The sequence below is a fragment of the Motacilla alba genome, chromosome 6 (genome assembly GCF_015832195.1).
Source record: "Motacilla alba alba isolate MOTALB_02 chromosome 6, Motacilla_alba_V1.0_pri, whole genome shotgun sequence".
Classification (NCBI taxonomy): Eukaryota; Metazoa; Chordata; class Aves; order Passeriformes; family Motacillidae; genus Motacilla; species Motacilla alba.
Genome location: NC_052021.1, coordinates 23,769,710 through 23,793,052, shown reverse-complemented (window position 1 = coordinate 23,793,052; position 23,343 = coordinate 23,769,710). Strand labels below are relative to the sequence as shown.

At 49.8% G+C, this 23,343-nt stretch overlaps 2 protein-coding genes across 2 annotated transcripts; both read left to right on the top strand.

The window, feature by feature from the left end:
- The first annotated feature begins 8,170 nt into the window (after positions 1-8,170).
- On the top strand, positions 8,171-15,291 carry CALHM3 (calcium homeostasis modulator 3). The gene is made up of 3 exons (XM_038141694.1): positions 8,171-8,457; positions 9,360-9,615; positions 10,525-15,291. The coding sequence occupies exons 1-3, from the start codon at positions 8,171-8,173 to the stop codon at positions 10,984-10,986; spliced, it is 1,005 nt and encodes a 334-aa protein (XP_037997622.1). The 3' UTR covers positions 10,987-15,291.
- On the top strand, positions 15,285-17,826 carry CALHM1 (calcium homeostasis modulator 1). Its single transcript, XM_038141692.1, has 2 exons — positions 15,285-15,976; positions 17,354-17,826. The coding sequence occupies exons 1-2, from the start codon at positions 15,428-15,430 to the stop codon at positions 17,819-17,821; spliced, it is 1,017 nt and encodes a 338-aa protein (XP_037997620.1). The 5' UTR covers positions 15,285-15,427; the 3' UTR covers positions 17,822-17,826.
- Positions 17,827-23,343: the final 5,517 nt, after the last annotated feature.

Genomic DNA, 23,343 nt, shown 5'->3' with positions numbered 1-23,343 from the left:
TCTGAAAAGTTGTGAGAGCTTGAGCTTTTAAGCTTGAAAAAAAGTTCAAAAGTCAGAATGTGTGAGAGAGATGAAATGGGAGTTGAACAGAGAAAGAAAAACTGTGTCTTCAAGACTAAACATCCTGAGATTCCTAGGATTTGTTAATTTCCCATTTATCATGATCAAGCAAAAGTGAAGTCTGCCACAGAAATCATCCACAAGTCTCTTGCCATCACAGAGAATATGTGCTGCTGGTGAGAGACCCCCTGAGAAAGTTAAGTCAGGATGGTATTTTCCTGTGAGAAAGTCAGAATAACTGCAGATAACTGTATTTGTGTTCACAGTGTTCAACACCAAACAAATATTATAAATATACACAGAGAGGATGATTAACGATGTCCAGGTGTGTTATAAACACAGATAAAGACAAGAGCTACATGACAAGACAATTTTGTGAAGTAGGACTCTAATTCTGCTGGAAGATGAATTGCAGCTACTGTGAAGCACCAACTTTCTTCAAATGCTTCAGGGATGTGTGTTTTAGGTCAGGTGGCCCTGGCATAAGTAGGAAAATGAAATGGCATTTTTATACCAGAACATAGATTTTTAGGACTGGAGGTCACCTATTACTCTGCAGAAGAGCTAATGGCCAGACAGCAGTCTGTGTGTGTGGGTAACAAACTCTACCAACTTCCATGACAATTAAGCTGTTTGTTACCTGAATCCCAGATACTTGAGAAAGCTCCTTTGTACCAAATAAGGACAAGAGCTATGAGAGAAAACATTGATATTTGCCTGGATTATTAAGATGTCCTCTTTCTAAACAATCCTGTTATCTCTTGAATGAACACCTAAAAGTACGGCTGCTCTCCAGCTGAGGCCCCCCTCTCCACAGGAGTCCGCAGAACAAGAGAGGTTTCTCTAGAAGAGCAGGCGTTTCCAAAAGCAGCAGCAGCCAGGGGTAGAGAGCTGTCAGAGGCGCTCAGCGCTGCTCGCACGGGCTCCGTGCCGGGGACAGCGGCCGCAGCTGCCGCCCGAGCGGGGCCCGGCTCAGCAGCAGCGGCAGCTCCGTGCTGGGGATCCGTGCTGGGGCTCCGTCCTGGGGATCCGTGCTGGGGCTCCGTGCTGGGGATCCGTGCTGGGGCTCCGTGCTGGGGATCCATGCTGGGGCTCTGTGCTGGGGATCCATGCTGGGGATCCATGCTGGGGCTCCGTGCTGGGACTCCGTGCTGGGGATCCATGCTGGGGCTCCGTCCTGGGGATCCGTCCTGGGGCTCCGTCCTGGGGCTCCGTGCTGGGGATCCGTGCTGGGGCTCTGTCCTGGGGATCCGTGCTGCGGCTCCAGCACGGCTGCAAAGGGGCTGTCCAAGGATGCAACTGCTGCCTTCTGATGGGAAAGAAGGTTTGGAGAGCTTTGCAGAGAAATGCCGCAATTAGCTGAGTTTTTTCCATCTTTGACTCACTCTGAGGCAAGTTCAGATTAGTACTGGTGCCTGAAGGAAACCTAAAGCAAATCCAAGTCCAAACCCTGGCCAATTTAAATACTGATATATTTCCTTCTGTCAGAACAGGGGATTTTAACCATCACTTCACATGAGACACGAGGCACTGGAAGAATAAAGTTCCCACCTCAGAGCACCAAGGAACACCAAGACAAATGAATTTTAACACCTGCGGAGAGAGACTGGATCTTCTTGCAACAAGAAAATACCTGTAGTGTTTTGCTTATGATGTCTTCATGCATACCTTGCTTTTGGGAAACTCTGCTTCATGGATTCCATTCTGAATGTTGTGGTTATTTTCCCCCTTTGCAAGTCTTTTTCAAGGTCTACCAAAACAAAAATCCCCATAGTGACTAGTTCTATTTTATGGGTACCTCTGTATTTGCAGATATACCTAGAGGCAGATCTTGGGAGGTTCAAAGTGGACATTAGGAAAAAGTTCTTCACTAAGAGGGTTGTCAGTCAGAATATACTCCTCAGAGAAGTGGCCATGGCATCAAGCCTGACAGAGTTCAAGAACCATCAGGATGATGCTGTTAGACACCTGATTAATTGCAGATAATCCTGTGAGAAGCAGGGAGTCAGACTCAATGACCCTTGTGGGTCCCTTCCAGCTGGCAATATTCTATGATTCTATAGTTTTCAGCAGAGAGGAGTGGATCCTGCCCACCACCCAGCCCTGACAGTGGAATTACTTCGCTCTCAGCTCCTTCTGCAGTTTATTTGGAGCACATAAGGAAGGCTCAAGATTGCTCTAGCATATTTTCAGCCCAGAAAATGCCTGATGTCTGCTAAAACTTCATAAAGACTTGTAGTAGAGGTACATACATGAGATGAGCCCAAGCATCCTGAAGGACCCCTGTGCTCCAGCCCCCAGCATCACATCGGTGCTGTGGGAGTTCTGCCCCCCGATCCCTGAGCGCACCACAGCAGCGCTGGCAGGGCTGGTCCCCCGGCACCACTTCCAGGGATGCTCAGCACTCCTGAATCACCTCCCTCTGGTCTCTGAGTGCTGCGGGAAGCGCAGGGGAGGGACGGAAGGCAGCGCCGGAGGAGCCGCAGCACCGCTCTGTGGTGGCGGGTCCCTCTGCAAGCTCAGGACAAGGACACCAGCTCGCTCTTCTCCAACTCTGCTTAACACCGACGCATCGCTTTTTGTGGCACCAAGAAAAGCTGTTTCCTCACCGTTTCGAGGCTTTGTTCTGCTCCCCTCCTTCCTTCCCCCCCGCTCTAACCCCTCTGCGTGCAGGCACCTTCCACTCCCCAGTTTAAAGCCCCTGCACCCCAGGATACAGCAGTGATACTGGGATGCTGCCTCACAGCCCCGTGCCTGACTGCAAAACACAGTCAGCTGTGCTTAATCCTTCGAGTAAAAATAAATAAATAAATAAATTGAGAAAAAAAGAGCAAAATTTATCTACAAATTTTTCTATCTTTACAAGTTTTTCCATTCCTGACACACAAATTAGAGAAATATAGGATCACTCCTTACAAAAGATCTGTGATCAATTTTTAGATATTACTTACCTAAGGGGTTTTGGTGAATTAATAACACAGTACAGACAGAAATTTTGACTTAAAAGCCATGAATCTTTTAAGGCTACTGAAGGATGTGGTCTGCTTCCTAAAGTAGTCACACTGGACAAAGACTAGGTCAGCCTTAAATCCAAATACAGATGCCCAAAGTCACAGTACTGAGATGGGTTTTGTCACTCAATTTCCATTTCCTTTTAAACACCTAAACAGTCTCTATAACACCTCTGCAAACTGAAGACAAACTGATCTCTCAAGAAAAGTTTGTTATCAGTGGTTTTCATGCTGTAAACTGTGGATTCCTCAGGGCTGGAGCTTAATTTTGAGTGTCTAAAGAGAACAAAACAACAACAAAACAAAACAAAACAAAAAAAGGCAAAAACAAAACAAAACCAACAACAAAAAAGAGACCAAAAACAAAACAAGATACATAATAATACCCCTAGCTAAACATCAGTAGATATGTGGGTACTAGCAAATCAGAAAAAAAAGTCTGAAAACTCTCTGAGCTGCAATATTTAGAGATCAGTCTGTTTTCTTCATTCTCCACCTTATTCCCTAATCCCCTCTTAGCTAGGAAGAGACTCTATCTCAAATTATGTCACTGCAGCATCAGCTCCAAGCCAAGCAGATAAATGGCCTTACAAAACTCCCTCTCAGTCAGAAACGGTGTGAATTAGGTCAAGATTGGGGTAATGCAGAGATCAGGAAATAAGACTTCTAAGTACGCCAAAAAGCAAAGTGCTAATGACCAGGACAGGAATATATAATGAGCTCTTAAGAAGAACAACACATAACTAAGCCACATATTTCCTCAGTGGCAGTCAGCTGCATGTTGGTGCTTTAATGAAGTTACAAGGCAGAACACAGGAATATCTAACCTCCAGAAAACATTGTTAGTGAAGATAAACTACATTTTACAATGCTGCCATTATTTTTGCTAGCATCTCATTAATCATTTAATGGTCATTACTCATTATTTACTTAGCCTGGACAGAGTACAGAGCTGTGCAAAGATACCCACAGAATCACAGAGTTCAGGTGGTCCCTGCCCATGGAGCCAACAAAGCTGTAATTTGTCACTGCTGCCAGTGACCATCAGAAGTTTGCATAGGAGGAAATTCAGCCTATGTCCATCTTCAGGGGCAGTTGAAGTGGAAGGTGACTTCTGCTGTGATAAATTGAAGATGCTGAATGGTTTCCTGGCAGTGAGGAGTAAAATCCTCTGCCAGATTTGGAGAAAAAAGAAGGCAATCATATTGCTCTGCTGTCCTCAGTGGAGGACTGGGCCCCCAAACTGTTTCAAAAAAGGCCAGAGAAGATAAAAGTCAGTTGCAACATGCTGGCCAAGTATAGACAGGCTCTCAGGGTGTCTCCCTGTGGGCCCAAGGGTAGGAACAGGCTCACCTGAGCTGCAGAGAAACAGCCACATGTTCTGCAGGCACTGCTGCTGGGAAAGGTCATTTATGGTGGCAATGGCCTTCACTCAAACACAAGGTGAAAAATTTCCTCTAAGCCTTGAAAAAGCAGTAATCCTTGTCCTCTGAATAAATGCAGCCAGGTGGAAGGGGTTTTCCAGTTCAGCAGCTGAGAGGTGCCCAAAACAGAGACTGGACCACAATCCTCCCGTGGTGACCTGGGAAAGCATGAGTGCTCCTACATCCAGGGATGTGACATTTCACCAGTGACTTACTCACCCTCCCAGTACCCAGAGAAGGGATTCATGTGGATTCACTCTTAACTATGTAAAAGGAAACTGAGGCAAGGAACACGCTGCTTGGTACCTGCTCCTTGTGGCTATAGAGTGCTTGTTTTAACCAAACGCCCTGTGGAGATGACATCCCTCCAACATGAGTGGTGACATTGGGAAAAAACACACAATCAGAACTAAACTCACTTCATAGCCATGTCCTGCAGTCTGTGAATGTGCTGGGCCAGTTCTGCATCCTGATTTATCATCCAGCAGCAGAGGCACAAAAATGAGCAGGGTGATAGCTCAGTGACTTGTGGTGCTCGGGGGTACCCTGACTGCAGCACCCCTCAGAGCAGGACAGTGCCTCTAGGTGGGTGTCAGAATTGCTGAGCATTTTCAGGTCGATAGTACAACCCCACATTTTTAACAAGGGAAAATAAGTCCTTTTTTTTCTTTTTGTGTGCTTTGTGTATGTGTGTGTGTTTTTTTTTTTATGCCCTTACATCATCTAAGGAACAGTTGACCAATCCATGTAACGGTTTTCTAAATATGTTTTGCCTGAGGCACACATTCAGGACAGAAAAAAAAATCAGTCTAGGTAATTAAATAATTTGTCAGTTATAAATAATTGCCAATGGCTCTCTGTGAGGTAACCCATCACTTCCCATGCCACAGGCCAGGAATGCTCCTGGAGGAGCCCTGTGGGTCTTTCCCTACTGCTGGGAAAAGTGCTATTGGTAACAGTCAGTTTCCTGCAGAGCAAGCTTCAGGATGGGTGAAATGTCTGTTCTTGGACACTGGCTTTCCTGTGGGAAAGATGGTCCAGTCCCAGCAGAGGAAAGGGAGACTGGAGTGTGACCGGCACTGCTGGCCTCTGCCCCCCACCAAAACACAAGGATAAGGACTTGCTCTGGGTGTGCACACCCCCAGAAGCCACACCTGCACAGCATCAGTGCTGCTCCAGATCACAGGCTCAGGCACAAAACCAACCACACCTTCCTGCTGAACTTACCCTCTTTCAAATGACCAATTCAAAATTGGTGATGAAATCATCCTTGTCCCCAGAGCTAGAGGGACTTCTTACACTTGGACCCACCACCCTCTCCTGATGCATAAAGCCTACAGCTGGTATTTTAGTCCCATGAAGGGCAAGGCAGGGAGGCTCCCTCCTTTGCACTGTGTCCTGCAATGCTGAGGGAGAAGCAAAGGGTTGTTTAGCGTGGCCCTCCAAAAGACGCACTGAGAAACAATAGCTTCCAGCATGGTTTGGGAGATTTGCTATCAAGGAGCAGCTGCCTTCCTCTGAGGATGGTGCCCTTGAGAGATGCAGGCAGCCTCACAGCAGCCTCACAGGGCTCAGCAGGCTCAGACTACACTGCTGGGACAGGGGCAGGTCCATTTGCTGGAGGACAGGAGATAGATTATTTTAATCCTTGTTTCCTCTTCATTTTGCCCTAAGAACTGACTAATCAAATGTGATAAATTTTAAAAAACATTTTGAACCCTTGTCCATCTCTAGCAATTTACTTACCTCAACAGGCCTTTCTCTCTTTCCCCAGGAAGCTCTGAATGTCTTTCTCTGCAATTTCAGGAATATTCCCTTTCTTCTACAGTTCAACAACTCCATGTCTCTGGAGTTAACAACTGAATCTCTGGTGACATCCCAATCACAACAAAGCACAGTGATTACCCTGAGGCATCCTTTACAGACCTCTAACATCCAGGTTAGAGGCACCTGGGAGAAGTAAAATTCCCTTGTAGATCGTGCTGTCCAGAGGATGTTTCCTACTCTTTTTATGTCTTATTTTCCTGGGCTGTAAGGAACTATTTAGCCTTTACTATGTTTTTGCCCAGGAGAGCTAGAAAGGCAAAATGATTTTTTCTCAAGTAATTGTTCTACAGAGAGTGCACAACACTTTCTGAAGCCGAGTCAGCACATAAATGTAAGCCATTAAATGAGAAACCCACTATGTATTGAAGCAGTTGAGAACCAAGACCGGCTGCACCCTGGCTAAAAATCAACTCTGGAGTTCAGCCAGGGGTCATGATGCCCTATAACAGCAATGTGGAGGGGTCCTGATGTCCTATAATGACAAAATGGAAACATGAGCTGGTTAGCCAGGGGTTTTTATTGCTGATGGATGAACATTAACAGGCAATTCACTCTCAGGTAAAGGAGAGCACAAATATTATGGTTGGAGCAAATGTATTTCATTAAAGTAACTGTGCTAGTTGCTGTTCAGACTGGAGGAGATTACATTAATCTGTGATTCATCTGTATGTGCCTGTGAACAGCCACAGGTACCTCCTCCCTGCTGATCCTTTCAACATGATCCCATCAAGGCAACCAGCGGGAGACAGCATGGGCAGAAACCCCAGTGCTGGCAGATAGGAGAGAATTCCTCTCTTTTTTAATGAAATAGTTAAAAGTAACACCCTTTTTCCCTTCCCCTTTCCCAAATGCATTTGGAAACCTGAGCTGAGAAGAAATCTGAAAGTGTTTTCAGAGGAAAGCTGGGGAGAGGAAAATTATGTTCAATATGTCAGGAAAAAACCCAGAACTTCCTTGTGTGGCAACAACTTGTATTTATCTGTAAAATTCACTTCTGAGACAAAAAGATGATGAAGATGATAACCCAGTCCCATGGGACAAAAGAACCAGCTACTCTGATTGCATCGTGCCCTCTGATGGGGAGCCAGAAGTGCCCCAGTGCAAGAGCCTGGGACATGGATGTGGTATGGTACAAATATCCCAGCATACATAGGATGCACAGCCAAGAGCAGCCTTTGCTCCCAGGTGCCATTCCAGGCTTTGAAAGCTCTCTTGACTAGAGGGTTGGTCCTTTCAGCCCATTTCCATAGGGAAATCTGAGCTTGCAGCACACTGAGCCAGGTGTGTGCTCCCTGCCTTCCCCCCTGCCCACACAGGGCTGGGGACATGCAAAGAGAAGTGGGGCAGCAGCAGGAACACAGAAGAGCTCATTTGATTTACCTGGTTTCTCCTGGGCAGTGAATCACTCAATAGGCTTCAATCAGCAGAGAGCAGCTCGCAGGCATCCACCAATGGCTCTCCACAGAGAGTTACCATCTCCTGCAGGGAGAGACCAGGCACTACTGGAGGCTGTGACTGCTTGCCATGTGAGACAGCCCTGAAAATAAAAAACAACGTGATAAAAAAAGGCTGCTGGAGGCTGTATCCATCAGCTCACCTAGAAAACTGCCCTGGAAGACAAGAACTGGGTAAGAGACAGACCTGTGAGAGCTGTGTGCCAGTGGGGAAGCCCCAGCACAGGGTGTTCCCCCTACCACAGCAGCTCTCTTCCATCCTCATCCTCCTGCTGACTGGGATCTGAGCTGCATCCCCTGCCCTGTGGCAGCAAAAGGAGGAACAGAGGGAGACAGGCTCCTCTGGGCAGCCCAGGGATTTCCCAGGAGGAGCACCCCTGGCCAAAAGAACACCATGGACCGTTTCCGGATGATCTTCCAGTACTTCCAATCCAACTCGGAGTCTGTAATGAACGGGATCTGTGGGCTCTTGGCCCTGGCAAGTGTAAAGATGTACACCAGCTTGGACTTCAGCTGCCCCTGCCTGCCCCAGTACAACATGGCATATGGCTTGGGGATCATGTTCGTGCCCCCCATCATCCTCTTCCTGTGTGGCCTCATCCTCAACAGACAGTCCCTGGTGATGCTGGAGGAGTGGAGGCGACCACCGGGGCACAGGAAGAAGGACCTAGCTGTCATCAGGTGGGGTTTGCAGTGGCAGTGACATCCCTCTTCTCACCTCCTGTTTAGCTGTCTTTCTCCATAGCTTTGATCCTCCCAGTAGATTAATTTTCTAGTAAGCTCATCTCCTGAGACCTCTCCCCATGACCCTAGAGGGGCAGGGGTATGGGAAATGCATTTACATCCAGCAGAAATTAAGGCAGGCTCGTTCCATCCCAGCTAAGGAGAGCAGGAGCACCTCAACACCTGGGCTTATGCCACCACCCTGGCAAACTGCATTGCTGCTGCCCTGTCATGCACTCACAGGGTGTCTTCTGGGGCTTCCATGTGCAAAAACATCAGGCATTTCCTTTTAAATATGCAGAAGGTGTGGCATTTCCATCACAGTCATTCTTTATCAAAAGCCTCATGGTCTCACTCCCTTCACCTGAGTTTTTACTAATTTGTACTGGTGGAAGAGTGAGGAGAATAATATTCCATCTGTTACATGTAAAGTTTTATGCAGTACACAGCTTGGCTCAGAGAGGGGCAAGAAAGGCTGCAGAAAAAAAAGGGGATTTTCCAGATTGAAACTGATGAGAAAAGGAAGTGTGAGTATGCAAGAGAAGGGAGAGCTGACAAAGATCTGTGCATGGGAGACAAAAGGGTACAGACAAGGCCAGCACATGGTGAGGGGACTGTGCACTGAGTGCAGGCAGCACACAGAGCCCTGCTTTGTGCTAGTGCAGGTTCCACTGAGAGGCAGAACCAACAAGACATCCCAGATCAGAAGCAGCATCAGCAGGAGCAATGTTGAGGGCAGCCCTGGGAGTCATTCCCTGGGTCTGGAAAGACTGCTTGGCACAGGACAGCCTGCATCCCTCAGGCTCTAGATGAGGAGAAGCTCCCAGCATTAACCCACTCGCCTCTCTCTGCTGCTCCAGGTACATGTGTTCCTCCATCATGCAGCGAGCCATGGTTGCCCCTGTCGTCTGGATTGTAGTCACCCTCCTCGATGGCAAATGCCTGATCTGTGCTTTCAGTGGCTCCGTGGACCCCCAGAAGTTTGTGGGCTTTGCCAATGTGAGCACAGAGCAGGTGCAGCAGCTCCTGGCCAAGGTGCCCTGCAAGGATGACGAGCTCATGAGGAACAACACGTCCCGCAAGGCAGTGTCCAGGTACCTGCGCTGCTGGTCCCAGGTGGGTCACTGCTGGCAGAGCTCTCATGTTGGTGAGGTGACCAGGCATGTGGCATCTGCTCCTGCTCTTCCTTGATTTGCCATCACTTCATTGTGGTCAGGCTGGGAGCAAGGCTGCTCTGTGCCTCTTTTTGCCTCCAAACATTGCTATCCTGAGTGATAATCTCGAGCCAGGTAGGGAAAAAGAAAGAAATTATGAATGGTTTAATAGAAGAACTAGCAGCTTCTAAACTCAGATAACAAAAGATGTTGTGTCTTCTAAAGCTCTGTTCAGTGTCAAAAGATCCTTCTAACTGTCAACCCTGCAGACAGGGGACAGTGCAAGCTTAGACAGATGAAAACAGCTTGCTCAGGGGCAACAGAACAGGGCACAACAGGGGCCCTGACTGGCCTCAGCTCTTGGTATAGAAATGCTGGGTCAGGCATTGGGACTGGTGGAAGGGCACTGAAAACAAGCCCTTCTTTCTTATCAAAGGGAGCTGCCCATAGTCTGGGCTGTCTTCATGCTGCAGTGGGGACTCCTGGGCCCTGGAGTTAGTATAGGTGGCAGATGAAGATCACTGGAGATAAGGAAATGCCAAAGGAGAGCACTAATGTCCCCTTTCCCTGGGGTACTCCTGTGCTCATAGCAAATGCCTGTCTGCTCCAGGCAATTTTGCAATCAGTTATCCTTACTGAATGATTCATGCACAGATAAATATCCCATATTCTCTGGGAAGAAATTATACCAACCCTCTGGGTGCAGTGTGGAGTGCTGGACTACAGGGACAGATCAAAGCCAGGAGTCCAGATGCATCACATTTCCCCTCCAGCCGCATAAACTCCCTGTCTCTCTGATACAGGCAAAGAGCTTATGCCTGTCCTTGTGTCTGTCTTGCTCTTGTTTCACTGCTTCTTTCTTATCACACAGGCACTTGGCTGGAGCATTTTGTTGATCCTGATCATTGCAGCTTTCCTTGCCCGCTGGCTCAGACCTTGCTTCAACCAGGCCACCCTCCTGCAGGCACGTCACTGGAGCAACTACATTGACATTGAGCAGAAGATTTTTGAGGAAACCTGCTGTGAGCACAGCCGGCTCTTTGCTCACAAATGCATCCTCCACTTCTTCGAAAGCATGCAGAAAGAGATCAAACTGCACAGCTTCAGCTTGCCTAGGGAGGGAGAGGGGGCTGAAGGAGGAGAAGGTCTTCTCCAGGTTGTCACAGATCAGGGCCAGGTGAACAAACTTCTGAAAACGTGGTACTATGAGAAACCTCCCCTGGATGTCAGCCAGGCACACCAGAGGCATCCCCTGGTGCGAGAGAGATCCCCTCTGCCCAGGGCAGACAACGCCAGCACCCAGTCCAAATTCCCCCAGCACACCAATGTGTAAAGGGGGCTTTGTCCTCCAGGCACAGAAGGAGCATTGCCAAACCTCTGCACAAAGCAAGGACCAGCGGCAGGCAGGTGACAGTGGTGCTCATACCTTCCTCCAAAATCTGCCAACTCAAAGGCTCCACTCCAGGGCATGCCTAGCAAAACCTCCAAAGTCAGCCAGTTCTGAGGGTCCAAGGGTCCCAGATGCAGTCACTGTTAATGACATTTCTCAGCCAAGGGCCCTGGGGGCACGTTTGTCATATCAGAGAGTTAGCAGCTTCTTACAGCTGTGATAAAAGTGTTCTGGCTTGAGGAAGGATTTAACCATGGCAGCAGCATCTGGCTGCATATAAACCATACACACACAGAGGTGTGAGGAGCTCCTGCCCATTCCAATGAAACCTGGTTCAAAGGGTTATCAGAGCTGACACAGAAGTTATTTAATTGGCAACTCTCTTAGTACCACACCAACATATTTACTCAAAAAGGCAAAACCACCTCCTATGTCTTCCCATCTGCTGAGAGCTCTGGCTGCCCCCAGCCCAGCTGCCAAACTGTTCTGCCTTCCTCTAACAACCCATCAATACTTCCATGCATTTTAAAAATGAAATATGGCAACACACTGAAATTCACAGAGCAGCATAACTTTAATTGAAGACACCTCTGAATAAGGATTGGATTGGGTTGGATTTGCAGAAGAAACAGGAGATGGAGGCTTTGCAAAACACAACCACAGGGCTATGCTGGGGTTTAGTAGCTGCCATAAGCACTGGTGCTAAGCGGTGGAAAGGACACACTGACTCTGCCTGAGAAGTCAGAACACAAACTTTAAACACTCCCCTGCTAGATTTGAGTACAAACTGACCTATTCAGAGGATCATCCTTGCAACACCTATTTGGGCATTTCCATCCATAGTTTCAAAACTGTTTGAATGTAACCTAACCTCTGAGCCTTTGATGATAATTGCTTTCTCACCTGCATTTTCCAGCCCCCATTGTACATGGTGCCAGTTTGACTGGTACTTCTGTCCAGCGTTGCTGCTTGGATGCATTAAAGTCTTTACTGCAAACTAACCCAGAACAGACACATCTATTCCTCCAGGCTGAACCTCACACTTATGCCCACTTTGTCTCTTGGAGGGAGAGGTGCAACATGGAGGGGCTGGGGGGAGGTGGTAGTAAAGAAGAAATATCTCCTTGGGTATGGATAGGTGGGGCAAGCAGGGCTTCCAGGAGGAAAGAAGAGGGTGGGATAGGGGCAGAGGAACCTGCCACCACATTGGGACTAAATCCAAAATGCGGGATCAAAATAAAAATTCATATTAATCCCCCAAATTGACTTGTCAAGCTGCTGGCAGGTGGGTCATCTCCAGCCCAGGATATTTGTATGCACAGGCCAGAGAATGAGGAAGTACTGGGTAAAACACTGGGAGGCAAAATAACTCCATAGCCCACCAATGGGGAGCTGCACCCCTTTGCCCACTGAGGCCCAGTCAGGAGCTGCAGGGTGCAGAGGGATGGGCTGCAGAGCTTTTCTTATTTGCATAGCAAAATCAGATCTGGATGAATCCCTGAGCTCTCTTGGATATGCTAGGAGGGTGCACAGAGCCAGCTGTGGCCCATGCCGGTAGGGAAAAAACACAGTGGTCTTTTCCCCAGGAGCTCTTTACATCCAGGGAGCTCCTGAGCTCTTCTTTGAAATCAGCATAGCACTTTGAATTGTGTCTCTGGTTTACTTTTATCATACATGACATCACAAATCTGAGGATGCCGCTTAGTTTGGACTCACCATCCCATATTAGTCAAATTGGGTATTTTCCTAACATGCTCACAGCTGAGGTCTGTAGCTCCATTTGCATGCTACTTTCCATGTTCTCAGGTTTTAAGTCATCCCAGTGTGGCCACAAAATATGAAAGGCTAAAAGGGGGAAGAGGAACAGATTTGTTATTTTTACCAGGAGGGAGAAAACAGGACGGCTTAAGGATGCTGCCATAGATTTTGAAGGTCTACAAAGGTTAACGTGCTCTGGGAGAGTCTGGTCTGGTCATGGAGTAGCTTCAGTTGGCTGGGGCTGCGGGTGTTCATTCCTCCCAGCCCCCCTGAGTCTCCTGCTGTGTTTCCTTCTAAAGCCCAAGAATTCTTCTCCTTTGTGGAAAGTGGTATCTGGCAGCCCATGCCAGGACAAGAGGCAATAAACCCAAAATGCAGGAAAATTTCATTTACACAGAAGAAAACATTGATTTTGAGGGTGATGGAAAGGCTTGCCCAGAAAGTCTATGGCACCTCCATCTACGGAAATATTCACATCCCAGTTATACGTGAGCCTGAACATGCTTTGTGCTGAGAGTGGTGGCTGGACCAAAAAATCTCCAGAGGTCCCACGATCTCCATCTTCCCACCAGCTCTTTAGAGAGTGTGCGCCCTCCTGTGGAAGTTGGGGCAGAGAGGGTCATTCACAACCTTTAGCGGCTGTCTGTGTCTCAGGGCTGCTGTGATGTCTGACCTGCAGATACGTATGACATCCTTAGGGATCCTCACCTGCTAAGAACCTGTTAAACAACAGAGCTGACTGCAAAGATAGTTTCCCCAGTCACTTCCTAAACTCTCTTGAGGGGAATTGTTACTGCTTTCACATCTGTGCTTTCTATATCCTACGCTGACTGGGACATGCAAAGCCCTCCCCAACTCCACACCTGGGAGTCTGCCTTGGTGTGCAGGTGCATGACCGGGTCCAGGGAGGGACTTGGGCACGTACCATCTCTTTTAGGACAGGGTTTCCAGAGCACAAATAAGTTGGGATTTGGGAGGAATCATCAGCTCTGCCTTCCCTTGCAAGTCAGTTAGAGTGAATTTTCTTTTGGGAAGCTCATGAAAACAAAGTCCTTCCTAACAAGGCAACACAGAAAGAAAGACCCAGGCATTGTCTTCTATGGGCTCTTTTTTGATTCCCACTGACTGTTGGTGGCTTCAGTGAGAACTGTGGTGCTGTACACCGAGCAGGCTCAGGCCCTTCATTCATGTTTAATAAAAGGCAGGGGTTTCCTGGAGATCAAAAAGCTCTCAGCTTTTTACAGGGTTGATTCACACAGGCTTTGATGTGAGCTGCCCTTCAAAAAGCCACTTGTCAGGTGAATAGAGAAGCCAGTCTGAGCTCTTAGCTAGCAATACAATAGGCCTCATCTATATTCATGCAGCAAAATCTCTTCCCATTTGATGAGATCATGCAATTAACCTCTCCACAGCAGGCAGAGCTAAGACTGCTCAGGTATTACCCACGTGCTCTGTGCTCACCTCTGCAGTGGCATCTCAGGGTCAACTCAGCATAATCAGCTGAGCCCCAGGCCTGGTGCAGGGCAGACTCAGAACCTGCTGCACTGACTAATGGTCAAAAAGCCTGGTCTGGCTTCCTAGCTCAGCACTGACACACTGGACACACTGCAAAACCTTGGGGGAAAGTACCTCTCCTGTGTCTTCCGTGTGCCACCCACCTATATACAGCTTCCCTTGGTGACACGTCCCACAGCCACCACTGCAGTCACACTGGTACCCAGTCAGATGTATCTTGATCCTCACATCAGCTCAGGTGGTGCCTGGACAGGAGCGACTGAGCAATTGCCACCATCTGTTCCAGCCACTTATAGTCCCAGTAATTCCCCAGCTTTTGGCCAGCTTGAGGGAGCAACTGAGTGCACCAAGGCTGCTTTGTGAACTGGGAACCGAGATGCAGGACAGTCCCATCAACACCATCCATTCTTTTAGATTTGTGCTGTGGAAGCCAAGCCCCGCCTGTTACCTCTCCTTCCTCTGCCTTTCCTTTTCCCTTCCCTCTGCAGAATGAAAAAAAAAGAGTTATTTCCCAGTGAAGCAGGTCCAGAAGTAGGAGCTGGCAGACCTGCAAGGTGCTTGCCTCAGATGCTGCTGAGGCAAGGCAGACACACGGAGGGAAGGGGGAAGCTCTAGAATCCAGTTTTTCAATGTGTGCCAGCACTGCAGAGGTGGGGTGTCCTGTTCAGTCCTGGGAGGAGCACCCACCCCCTGCATTTGCAAACAGGCTCACAGAGGCCAATCAGCCAACTCTGCCCAGGGCACACAATGCTCTGGGGAGGACACAGCCTTGGTAACACCTGCGTCCTCCAGCAAAGAGGACTGGTGGCTGGGAGACTGCAGAAATGGGGATGTGGAGAAGCATGAAATCAGGTTTTGCAAACTAGAAGCAACCCAGGTCCCAGATCCAAAGAAGAGCAGGAGGAAGCAAACTCTAAACTTTTGTAGGCAGCAAAATCAGCAGAAAGAAATGTTAATTTTTGGCTTTAAATAGTGGGGTTGTAAGAGTGCATGAATGAAACAGTGGACTGCACAGAAAATTAGTGATGCCATCTTTGAAGAGGAAATCTGAAAGAATGAAATAGACTGAGGGCACAGCTTGGACCCTGGTGGGGGAAGGAATCAAGCCAAGATGGACAAGTTTCGGATGATCTTCCAGTTTTTCCAGTCCAACCAGGAGTCCTTCATGAATGGCATCTGTGGGATCATGGCCCTTGCCAGCACCCAGATGTACTCAGCCTTTGATTTCAACTGCCCCTGCCTGCCACACTACAACCTGGCCTATGGGCTGGGCATCCTCCTGGTGCCCCCCTTCATCTTGTTCCTGCTGGGTTTTGTGCTGAACAACAACATCTCCATGCTGGCAGAGGAGTGGCGGCGGCCGCAGGGCCAGCGGGGCAAGGACCCGGCCGTGCTGCGCTACATGTTCTGCTCCATGGCACAGCGGGCCATGATCGCCCCCGCGGTCTGGCTCTCCGTGACACTGCTGGATGGCAAGTGCATCACCTGTGCCTTCTGCACCTCGGTGCCCGTGGAGACCCTGGGCAATGCCAGCCACCCCCGCCTCTCCCAGGGGGAGGTACAGCGGGTCCTGGCCCGAATCCCCTGCAAGGAGATCTACAATGGGCAGCAGCTCATTGCCAACGAAGTGGCCGTCAGGTACCTGCGCTGCATCTCACAGGTAAGAGGCACCATGGCTGTAGCCTCACTGGGGGCTTGGGGTTAGGCACTGCCAGCCTGAGCTCTTCCCTCAACAGAATCTCCTTGTTAAAATCAAGCTGCAGCAGGAGAGATGGGTGATTTTGAAGGGGTACAAGGTATTCAGACTCAGCTCTGTGGGGTTATGCCTCCAGTGTGGTGCAAAGGCTATAGCTGTCGGTCATCCTGATAATTGGCCCCCTCTCCTGCCTGGGCAGCCCAGGGCTGCAGAGCAGTGACAGCCAAACGATCTGCATGTATTTATTCAGAGCAAGCTCAGAAGGGGCTGAGATGGATCTTACTCAGTGGCTGGTAGGTTGTCACCCTCTCCAATAACCCATCAGTTGCTCTTGCTTCTTATGTGCAAGCAATGGGCTGATAACCATCTTTGCCGCTTGTCTCTGCCGCTGCATGGTAGCAGCCAGGGTGTGTTTATTAGCCATCCCAGGGAACCACAAATGAAGAAGTGCTGCTAACCACTTGTCCTGTGCTTAATTCTTCTCAAACTCTCTGCTCCTGGCCATGCTGGAGACAGGATGGTTTGAAACACCTGTCACTCATACACTCCCATTTATAAGCAGACCTTCTGCCTTACCTCCTTAGGGCAGACAGGAATGATTATCCCCTTTAAGAGTAATGGAGCCACAGAGACTTCTCCAAAGACACAAAGCAGATTTTGCTGGGCATACCCCAGTTGGAAAGCATTGAGAGCTGAAAAACAGGAGGTCCCACACAGAACCTTTCCCCCAGGTGCTCTTTTAGGGGACTGCATTTCCAGGAGGGTTGAACATCACGAGCTCTGCCAGTACAGCCTGGAGGCAGCCTGAGGTAAGACTGGTGAACAAGACAGACTGGTCCTGCCTCTGTCCTCATCTCACCCTTCCTGTCAGACCCCATTAACAGGGGAGCTTTCACTGCTGCCCACTCACAGTAGATGTTACTAAGTTCAGCTTGGAAAAAGAGCTAAGACGGCTGCATAAACCAGGGGGTATCTGGGACAATACTGCAAGTCAGAGGACACAGGCTATCCTAGACCTACGTGAGGCACCATCATGTCGGAGGCAGGACCAAGGGCTGGGCACAGGATTCAGCCCTGGTGTAATTTATGGTCAGTGCCTGCTGATGCTCTACGAGGCAAGAAGCGAGAGGTGCTGCCTATGTGGATGCACTGAACAAAAATTCAGTGTGAATGGTTCGTAGGGCCTCCTCGCCCAGTTTTGCAGTGTAAACACAGCCAAGTGTCAAACAGCCCAAAGTGGAGTCAGGCTTGTTTGCAGACCAGGGGGGTTCTGCTGGCTGGTTCTGCTGGGCATGTGCTCTGCCTGCCTGTGACAGCTCTGGTTCCCCTTCATCCCTGCAGGCTCTGGGCTGGTGCTTTGTGCTGCTGATGACCACTCTGGCTTTCTTGGTCAGATCGCTTCGGCCTTGCTTCAGCCAGGCTGCCTTCCTGAAGAGCAGATACTGGTCCCACTACATCGACATCGAGCGCAAGCTGTTCGATGAGACGTGTACGGAGCACGCCAGGAGCTTTGCCAAGGTCTGCATCCAGCAGTTCTTTGAGGGCATGAGCACAGACCTGGTGGCTGCTCGCTGCCACCTGCCCAGGAAAGCCCCTGCCGATGCAGGGGAAGCTGCCGAGAAGCTCCTGGGCATCACCGACCAGGGCACCATGAACATGGCCCTGAAGAGCTGGCACAGATGCAAGCCCCCACTGCACCTCCACCCACCTGCCCAACCCACTGGAAATGGCTGGGCAGGAGAAGGGCAGCCCCCCACGCACCCCTCTGCACCCCGAAAAGAGACAGCTGCCTACTACAGCTGGGTGTGAGGGCCCACCGGGCTGTGCAGAGGCAGAATCACATTTTTGTGAGATGGGGGGCAGAGGGCAGAAGCCAGGGCAGAGAGGGCACAGGCAAGGGCCGGTGCCACAGCAGCTGCAGGGAACAGGCACCCATCGGGCTCAGTGTGATCCCGTGTGATCCCATCTGCTCCCATCTGCTCTCACATCCAGTCCCACAGCATCGGTGATCCAGGTAACAATATTTGTGCCAGGAAGGATAATTTTGCAAGGCCATGATGGACAAGCCCCAGTGATGCTGAAGGGTGCAACGTGGCAGCCAGATGTGCTGTGTGTCCCACACCACTGAGCACCAGGTTTGTGTGGTGGCAGTTGCCAAGACAGACACTACCAGATGTGCAAAACTTCCTCTTTCCTGATGTGCTCAGCACTGAGCAGTGCATTTGGGTTTAGGCAGTATTAAAAATCCCCTGGTGGGGAAACAAGCTGAGAGTGCCCCTTTCTCCTGCCAAGTTGTGAAACCTAAAAGATCACATTACCCCTCCACACACTACATCCCCACAGATACATGGCTCCCAAGACAAGAAAAGCTTTAAAATAAATTTGACCAAAGCAATGAGCTAGTGAAGAGCCATCCCATATCACACTACATGTGACAGAAACAGCGTGGTTGGTGTTACAGGCACCATTAAATGAGGATTCCACAAAGATGCTCCTTGAGGGAAGTGTCCAGACAAGGAGAGCAGCTAGCATTCAGCAGGAGGGAGTGGAGAGGGGGCCAGGCCAACACCCTGCCACAAATCTGCCTCAGCACAATTTGTTATTACAATTTTTCCTTTATCTCTCCCTGACACAAACACTGTTGTTAAAAACCCACCTGGGTTTAAGGAGCCAAATAAATAATTTAGGCTTACCATTCAAGCTCTGTGCCCAACCACCAGGATTTATAAAAGCTATTTACAAAAGCTGTTGGTGTTTCTTTACTTGGATGCAATGAAAAGGACTGGAAGAGCCCCCAGGCCACGCCTGAGGTGCTGAGACTGTGTGAGTTGAAGAGTTTTGCCAGTGCATGGCCACCAGCAGCAGCCAGCCCTGGCCCTCAGAGGAGAAGCCAGGAAATCACCACCAACATTACACAATACACAGTGGCTGCCCACTTCCATAGAAACAGAGGATGACAGGATGCAGGCCCTTGAGGTGACCATGGAAATCACAGCCCAGAAGAGTGTTTCCCAGTGGCCCGGATTTTATTACAAATATGCAGAAGACAAACCCCTTTTGAGGGATGAGTTTTAGCTCTGCCATGTCCCTTCCAAGATGTTCATCCACTTGAAATTCCTGCTGCGGTGTTCTTGTTCAAACAACTTATTATGAGTAACTGAAGTGACTGTCATTTGCATAAACCTTAATTATCAGTGTGTAACTCCACAGAGGCTTTGGGCAGAAGAGAACAAAGGACCAAAGGGATGAGGAAATTCTCCTGGCTGCTGTGAGAGCATCTTAGCAAGCCCGTAGTCAAGGGCAGGCTGAATCTGGCCAACTCCCAGGAGAAAGGAGCGTGACAGAGCTTTGTCATTAATCTTCACACCCAAACTTTAATTAACGCACCTGCCCAGAAATTAATAGGCACAAAACCTGATTTACAAAGCACAGGAGATTAAAAGATAAAGGTGGTTTCCACTCCTATTATTTGCAGTTCGGTGCTGTTCGTGCCTCACTGAGAAAGGTGTGCTCAGAGTCCCCCACGATGGCGAGCAGCACAGAGGGACGGCGGGCTCCATGGCACAGCCATTAAGGTATCAAAATAACTAGATGCATTTGCACTGAGAAACTTTTGGACTTTTAACTAAGATTTTTAGGATTAGAGCTTGGCCCCATGCAGCAAACTGAGCAGTTGCTGAGCCTTCGGGTAGGTTCTCCTCTCCATGCTGGAATTTGGGGACATTGCTCATTGCCTTTGGGAGGAGAGCCTTCCCAAGGGAGCCCGACACAGCCCCTGGGATTTCAGCCAGGCTCTGGTCCCACTGCTGATCCCGCTTTGTTGCAGTGCTCTGAGCGTGGAGCAAGCCCCAGGGCCCCCACCAAGCCGGCAGGGGAGCCAGCCCCAGGCAAGCACCGAGGGTGTGGGAGTTCCAAGGGATGCACCGCACCCAAACAACTGGGAGCTGCAAAAACCCGCCCGGGGACCCCAGGTCTGGGGGTAGGAAGGAAGACGGTCCAAAATTCCCATCGGCTGAACTGCCGGCACTGGGCTGAGCCCACATTTGCTCTGGGAGGAGGGGAACGTGGGTGTTGCTGAAGATTTGCCTGTACTGAAGACATTCTCTGGGGAGGCTGAGTTTAACCCCAAGGACAAGACAGCAAGGAGGGTGGGGAAGGAGGATGGGGGCCTCCGGCCTCTGTAACAGGCTGGGCAGGAGCTGGAGCTGAGGGACAGATGGCAGAGAGGAAGGAGCAAAGAGAAAGTGAGGCGCTCTCGGCTGCCTCGCAGGCATCGCTCAAGCAGGGGAAACAGTGAGCAGGAAAGTCGACCCAGGCAGGAATGCACCGCACTCGCCAAAAATCAGGCTGTGCCCAGCCCTGCACCCATGGCCCCCAGCCCTGCTCAGCCCCGTGTGAGGGAAAGCAGAACCTGGCTCCCCACAGAGCTTGTGATGCCCCAAAAACCACCCAAGTGGGCGCCTTCCCACTGGCTCAGCCGGCTCCCATGTGCTAAAAGAGAAGTTTTAATCCCTTCTCATGGGACCATGGGCTTCTCCTGTGCTGTCGCTGCCTGCTTGGTGTTGCTCCATCAGCATCACGGCACGCCCTGGGGACGATGGGGGCTGCACCCAAACCCCAGGCTAGGGGGATTCACCATTTCACCTCTGCACCCCTGCAAGGCGCCTCATCGCTGCCGTTCTCCAGGCAAACTCCCGGCCATCCCAGCCAGCACTGCACAGCTGCATCATGAGTCTGAGAATGCACCATGTGCTTTTTCCAGTGACTCATTCTCTCAGCTTTTCATTTCCTTTTTTTTTTCTTCTTAAAGGCACAACCTCAGCTGTGCACAGAGCAGAAGCCAAGCGCCTGCTCTTTGCCCCACCCAAGCTCAGAGCCTGAGAACCTCCTCCCTCTTCCCAAAAGCCAACAGCGGAGAGCATGTTTCAAACTGAATAAGGAAGCCTTCGCAAACTGTTAAGGCTGTTTTCAAAAGCTTCCACTTCGCCCATCAGACCAGCCTTGGCTGCATCCCAACTCCTGCACAGTCCTGTGTGCTGCTGGAAACCCCCCACAACCAGAGCCTGAGTGAAAAAAAACACAGGAAGGGCTGAGAAGGCTCCAGAACTGGTTTCATCAACTTTTTCAAGTAAGTGACTTAATTTTTTCTTGCTTTTATATATATATTGGGGAAAGAAACAAAGGCTCTTAAAAACTTACCTGCTGCAAACAACTTCTCCCCTTCTACCCAACCCTCTCTCCCAGACCATAACTACCAAGCAGAGGAAGGGTAATCTCTAAATACTTCTCTTCTCAATACTTCTCTTTGCCAGCTCCTCAGATTTTTGCTTTGCCATTTGCCAGGCTCTGTCAGGAAGGTTACAGGGCTGTTTTTCAGGGCTGTTTGTGGGTAACTAACAACAGATGCTTGAACTAGAGCAAGTTTGTGGGCTTGGCATCTGGCTGCAAACGTGGAGTTCCACTGAGCACGGAGATGGAGGCCCTGCTCCCTATCACGTGGTGGCAGTTTTCAGCTGGTCTGTCTCCTTTGCAGGGGAGTTTTGCATATGGAAAACTGGGAAGCTGCAGGAAGACATTAAGGGCTGTTTACATTTGAACTCGGCAATATCACAGCGTGACTTTAGAGGGATTGCCAGGGATTAGACACAGCAAAGAACAGAGGCAAAATTTCTGTCCCTGTTCCCCACCCGTGCCTCATGGAGAAAGGGAGCATATCAGGATGTGTTGAGGCAGCAGATGAACTGAGGCAGAGGAGTGATTTAAAGCACAGTGTAAGAGCAAGCCTCGTGCAAAAGACCATAACGATTAAAGTATCTTTGTCTTTTCTGCCTGAATGTCCCTGAAGTCTTGTGCCTGCAGTTGGGGTGGCCCAGGTAAGACTTTGGGGCAGGCCTGTGGGCCATGGCTCCCAGGTGGCCCCAGATGTGCGCTGGTAGTTCCAGCAAGTTCCAGCACTGTGCAAGCTGCCAGAGACAGTTGATTGGGCACCCAGGTCCTTCCTGTCTCCAGCAAACCCTGGTGACAGCAGTTCCTCTGAGGCCAGCGGGTTTCGTCATGGGGGTGAGGGTTCCCAGAGCTTGCAAGGTGCTTGAGGCTTCCTGAGGAGAAACCCTGTGGGGATGCAGCACTGATGGAAAGTCAGTTAAGAAATTAATTTAATCCAGCTTGCAGATGGGATGGGGGAATGGACATTGCTGCAGAGAGTGTGGATACAATCCCCACGTATTTCCCTGCCTTTAAAAAAATCAGGGAACATGCTTTTCCCTGCTTGGTCCCAAGTGCCTGCAGCCCTGTCAGTGGGGTATAACACAGGCAAAGAACACTAAAGGGCATTCTCTGGCACTGAGGCTGCAGGTTGAGGGGCTCAATCTCAGGGCAGCAATTAAAAAGCTGAGCTGGGACTGCAGGTCAGGACAGGAAGTACGATTATGTCAATCAGCTGCAGGATGGGAGATCATCCTGCCACACCTAATCCTAGCAAAAGCTCACACACAATTGCTGTCCCAGCTCTATGAGCATTTAGTGTTTGTATCCTGGGATATCAGGATAAGCTTTCCCAGAAAGCAACTTCTCTTGCTGGTATGAACAGCCCCCAAGCATCCCTTCACCCTTCTCAGCAAAGGCTGCTCCTGCCTGGGCCTCCCATGCTGCATTTCTGCTCCCAAATCTGCTGGGATGTCTCACAGCACCCCTTGCTGCCTTCCTCACATACCTGAGTCTATTCATAAGTGTTAACTCATCAGCTCTAAAGAGGAAGGCAAAAGCCACACAGAACACCTTCAAAGCAGCACAACCCCAGCGCCCATGTGCCACATATGGCTGGGCTAGCGTGAGTCACTTGCAGGGCTGGGGACACATCCTAGTGCCAATGCTCTGGTCCAGTTTTCCCAGTAACATGGTGTCCTCCTTCATTGCAGGTTTGGGTGATCAACAAGAGTTTGCCAGTGATGCTGACAATAATTGCCTCTGTGAGAGGTGACTAAGACCAAACAGAAGGAAAGAGGACAAACGTGCAATTGAGAGGGACAGAAAGGGATGTCCCACATGTCACCTTTGCTGTAGCGAAGCTTTTGGAGGGCTTAGTGGGAAACTAAAATGGCTGAGGTTTCACATATTGCTTAGGCAAAGTCCCTTTTCAGACCCTTTTGAAGTATCCCTGGTATCAGCAACCAGCTCCAGAGGCCGGAACACCAAGCGGGAGGTAGGGACATCATCGAAGGTGTCCTGCTCTTGGAACAGCTCCTTGCACCTCAGCTAGCACCAGGCCATTTCATCCCCCACTGGAGTGTTCCTCAGTGCTGGGGGCTGAGCCAGCACAGCCCCCACTGCAG

Coding starts and splice junctions, on each gene's coding strand:
- CALHM1 (XM_038141692.1), top strand. CDS start 15,428: ATGGACAAGTTTCGGATGATCTTCCAGTTTTTCCAGTCCAACCAGGAG. Junction 15,977..17,353: donor ACCTGCGCTGCATCTCACAG/GTAAGAGGCACC, acceptor TCATCCCTGCAG/GCTCTGGGCTGGTGCTTTGT.
- CALHM3 (XM_038141694.1), top strand. CDS start 8,171: ATGGACCGTTTCCGGATGATCTTCCAGTACTTCCAATCCAACTCGGAG. Junction 8,458..9,359: donor AAGGACCTAGCTGTCATCAG/GTGGGGTTTGCA, acceptor CTGCTGCTCCAG/GTACATGTGTTCCTCCATCA. Junction 9,616..10,524: donor ACCTGCGCTGCTGGTCCCAG/GTGGGTCACTGC, acceptor CTTATCACACAG/GCACTTGGCTGGAGCATTTT.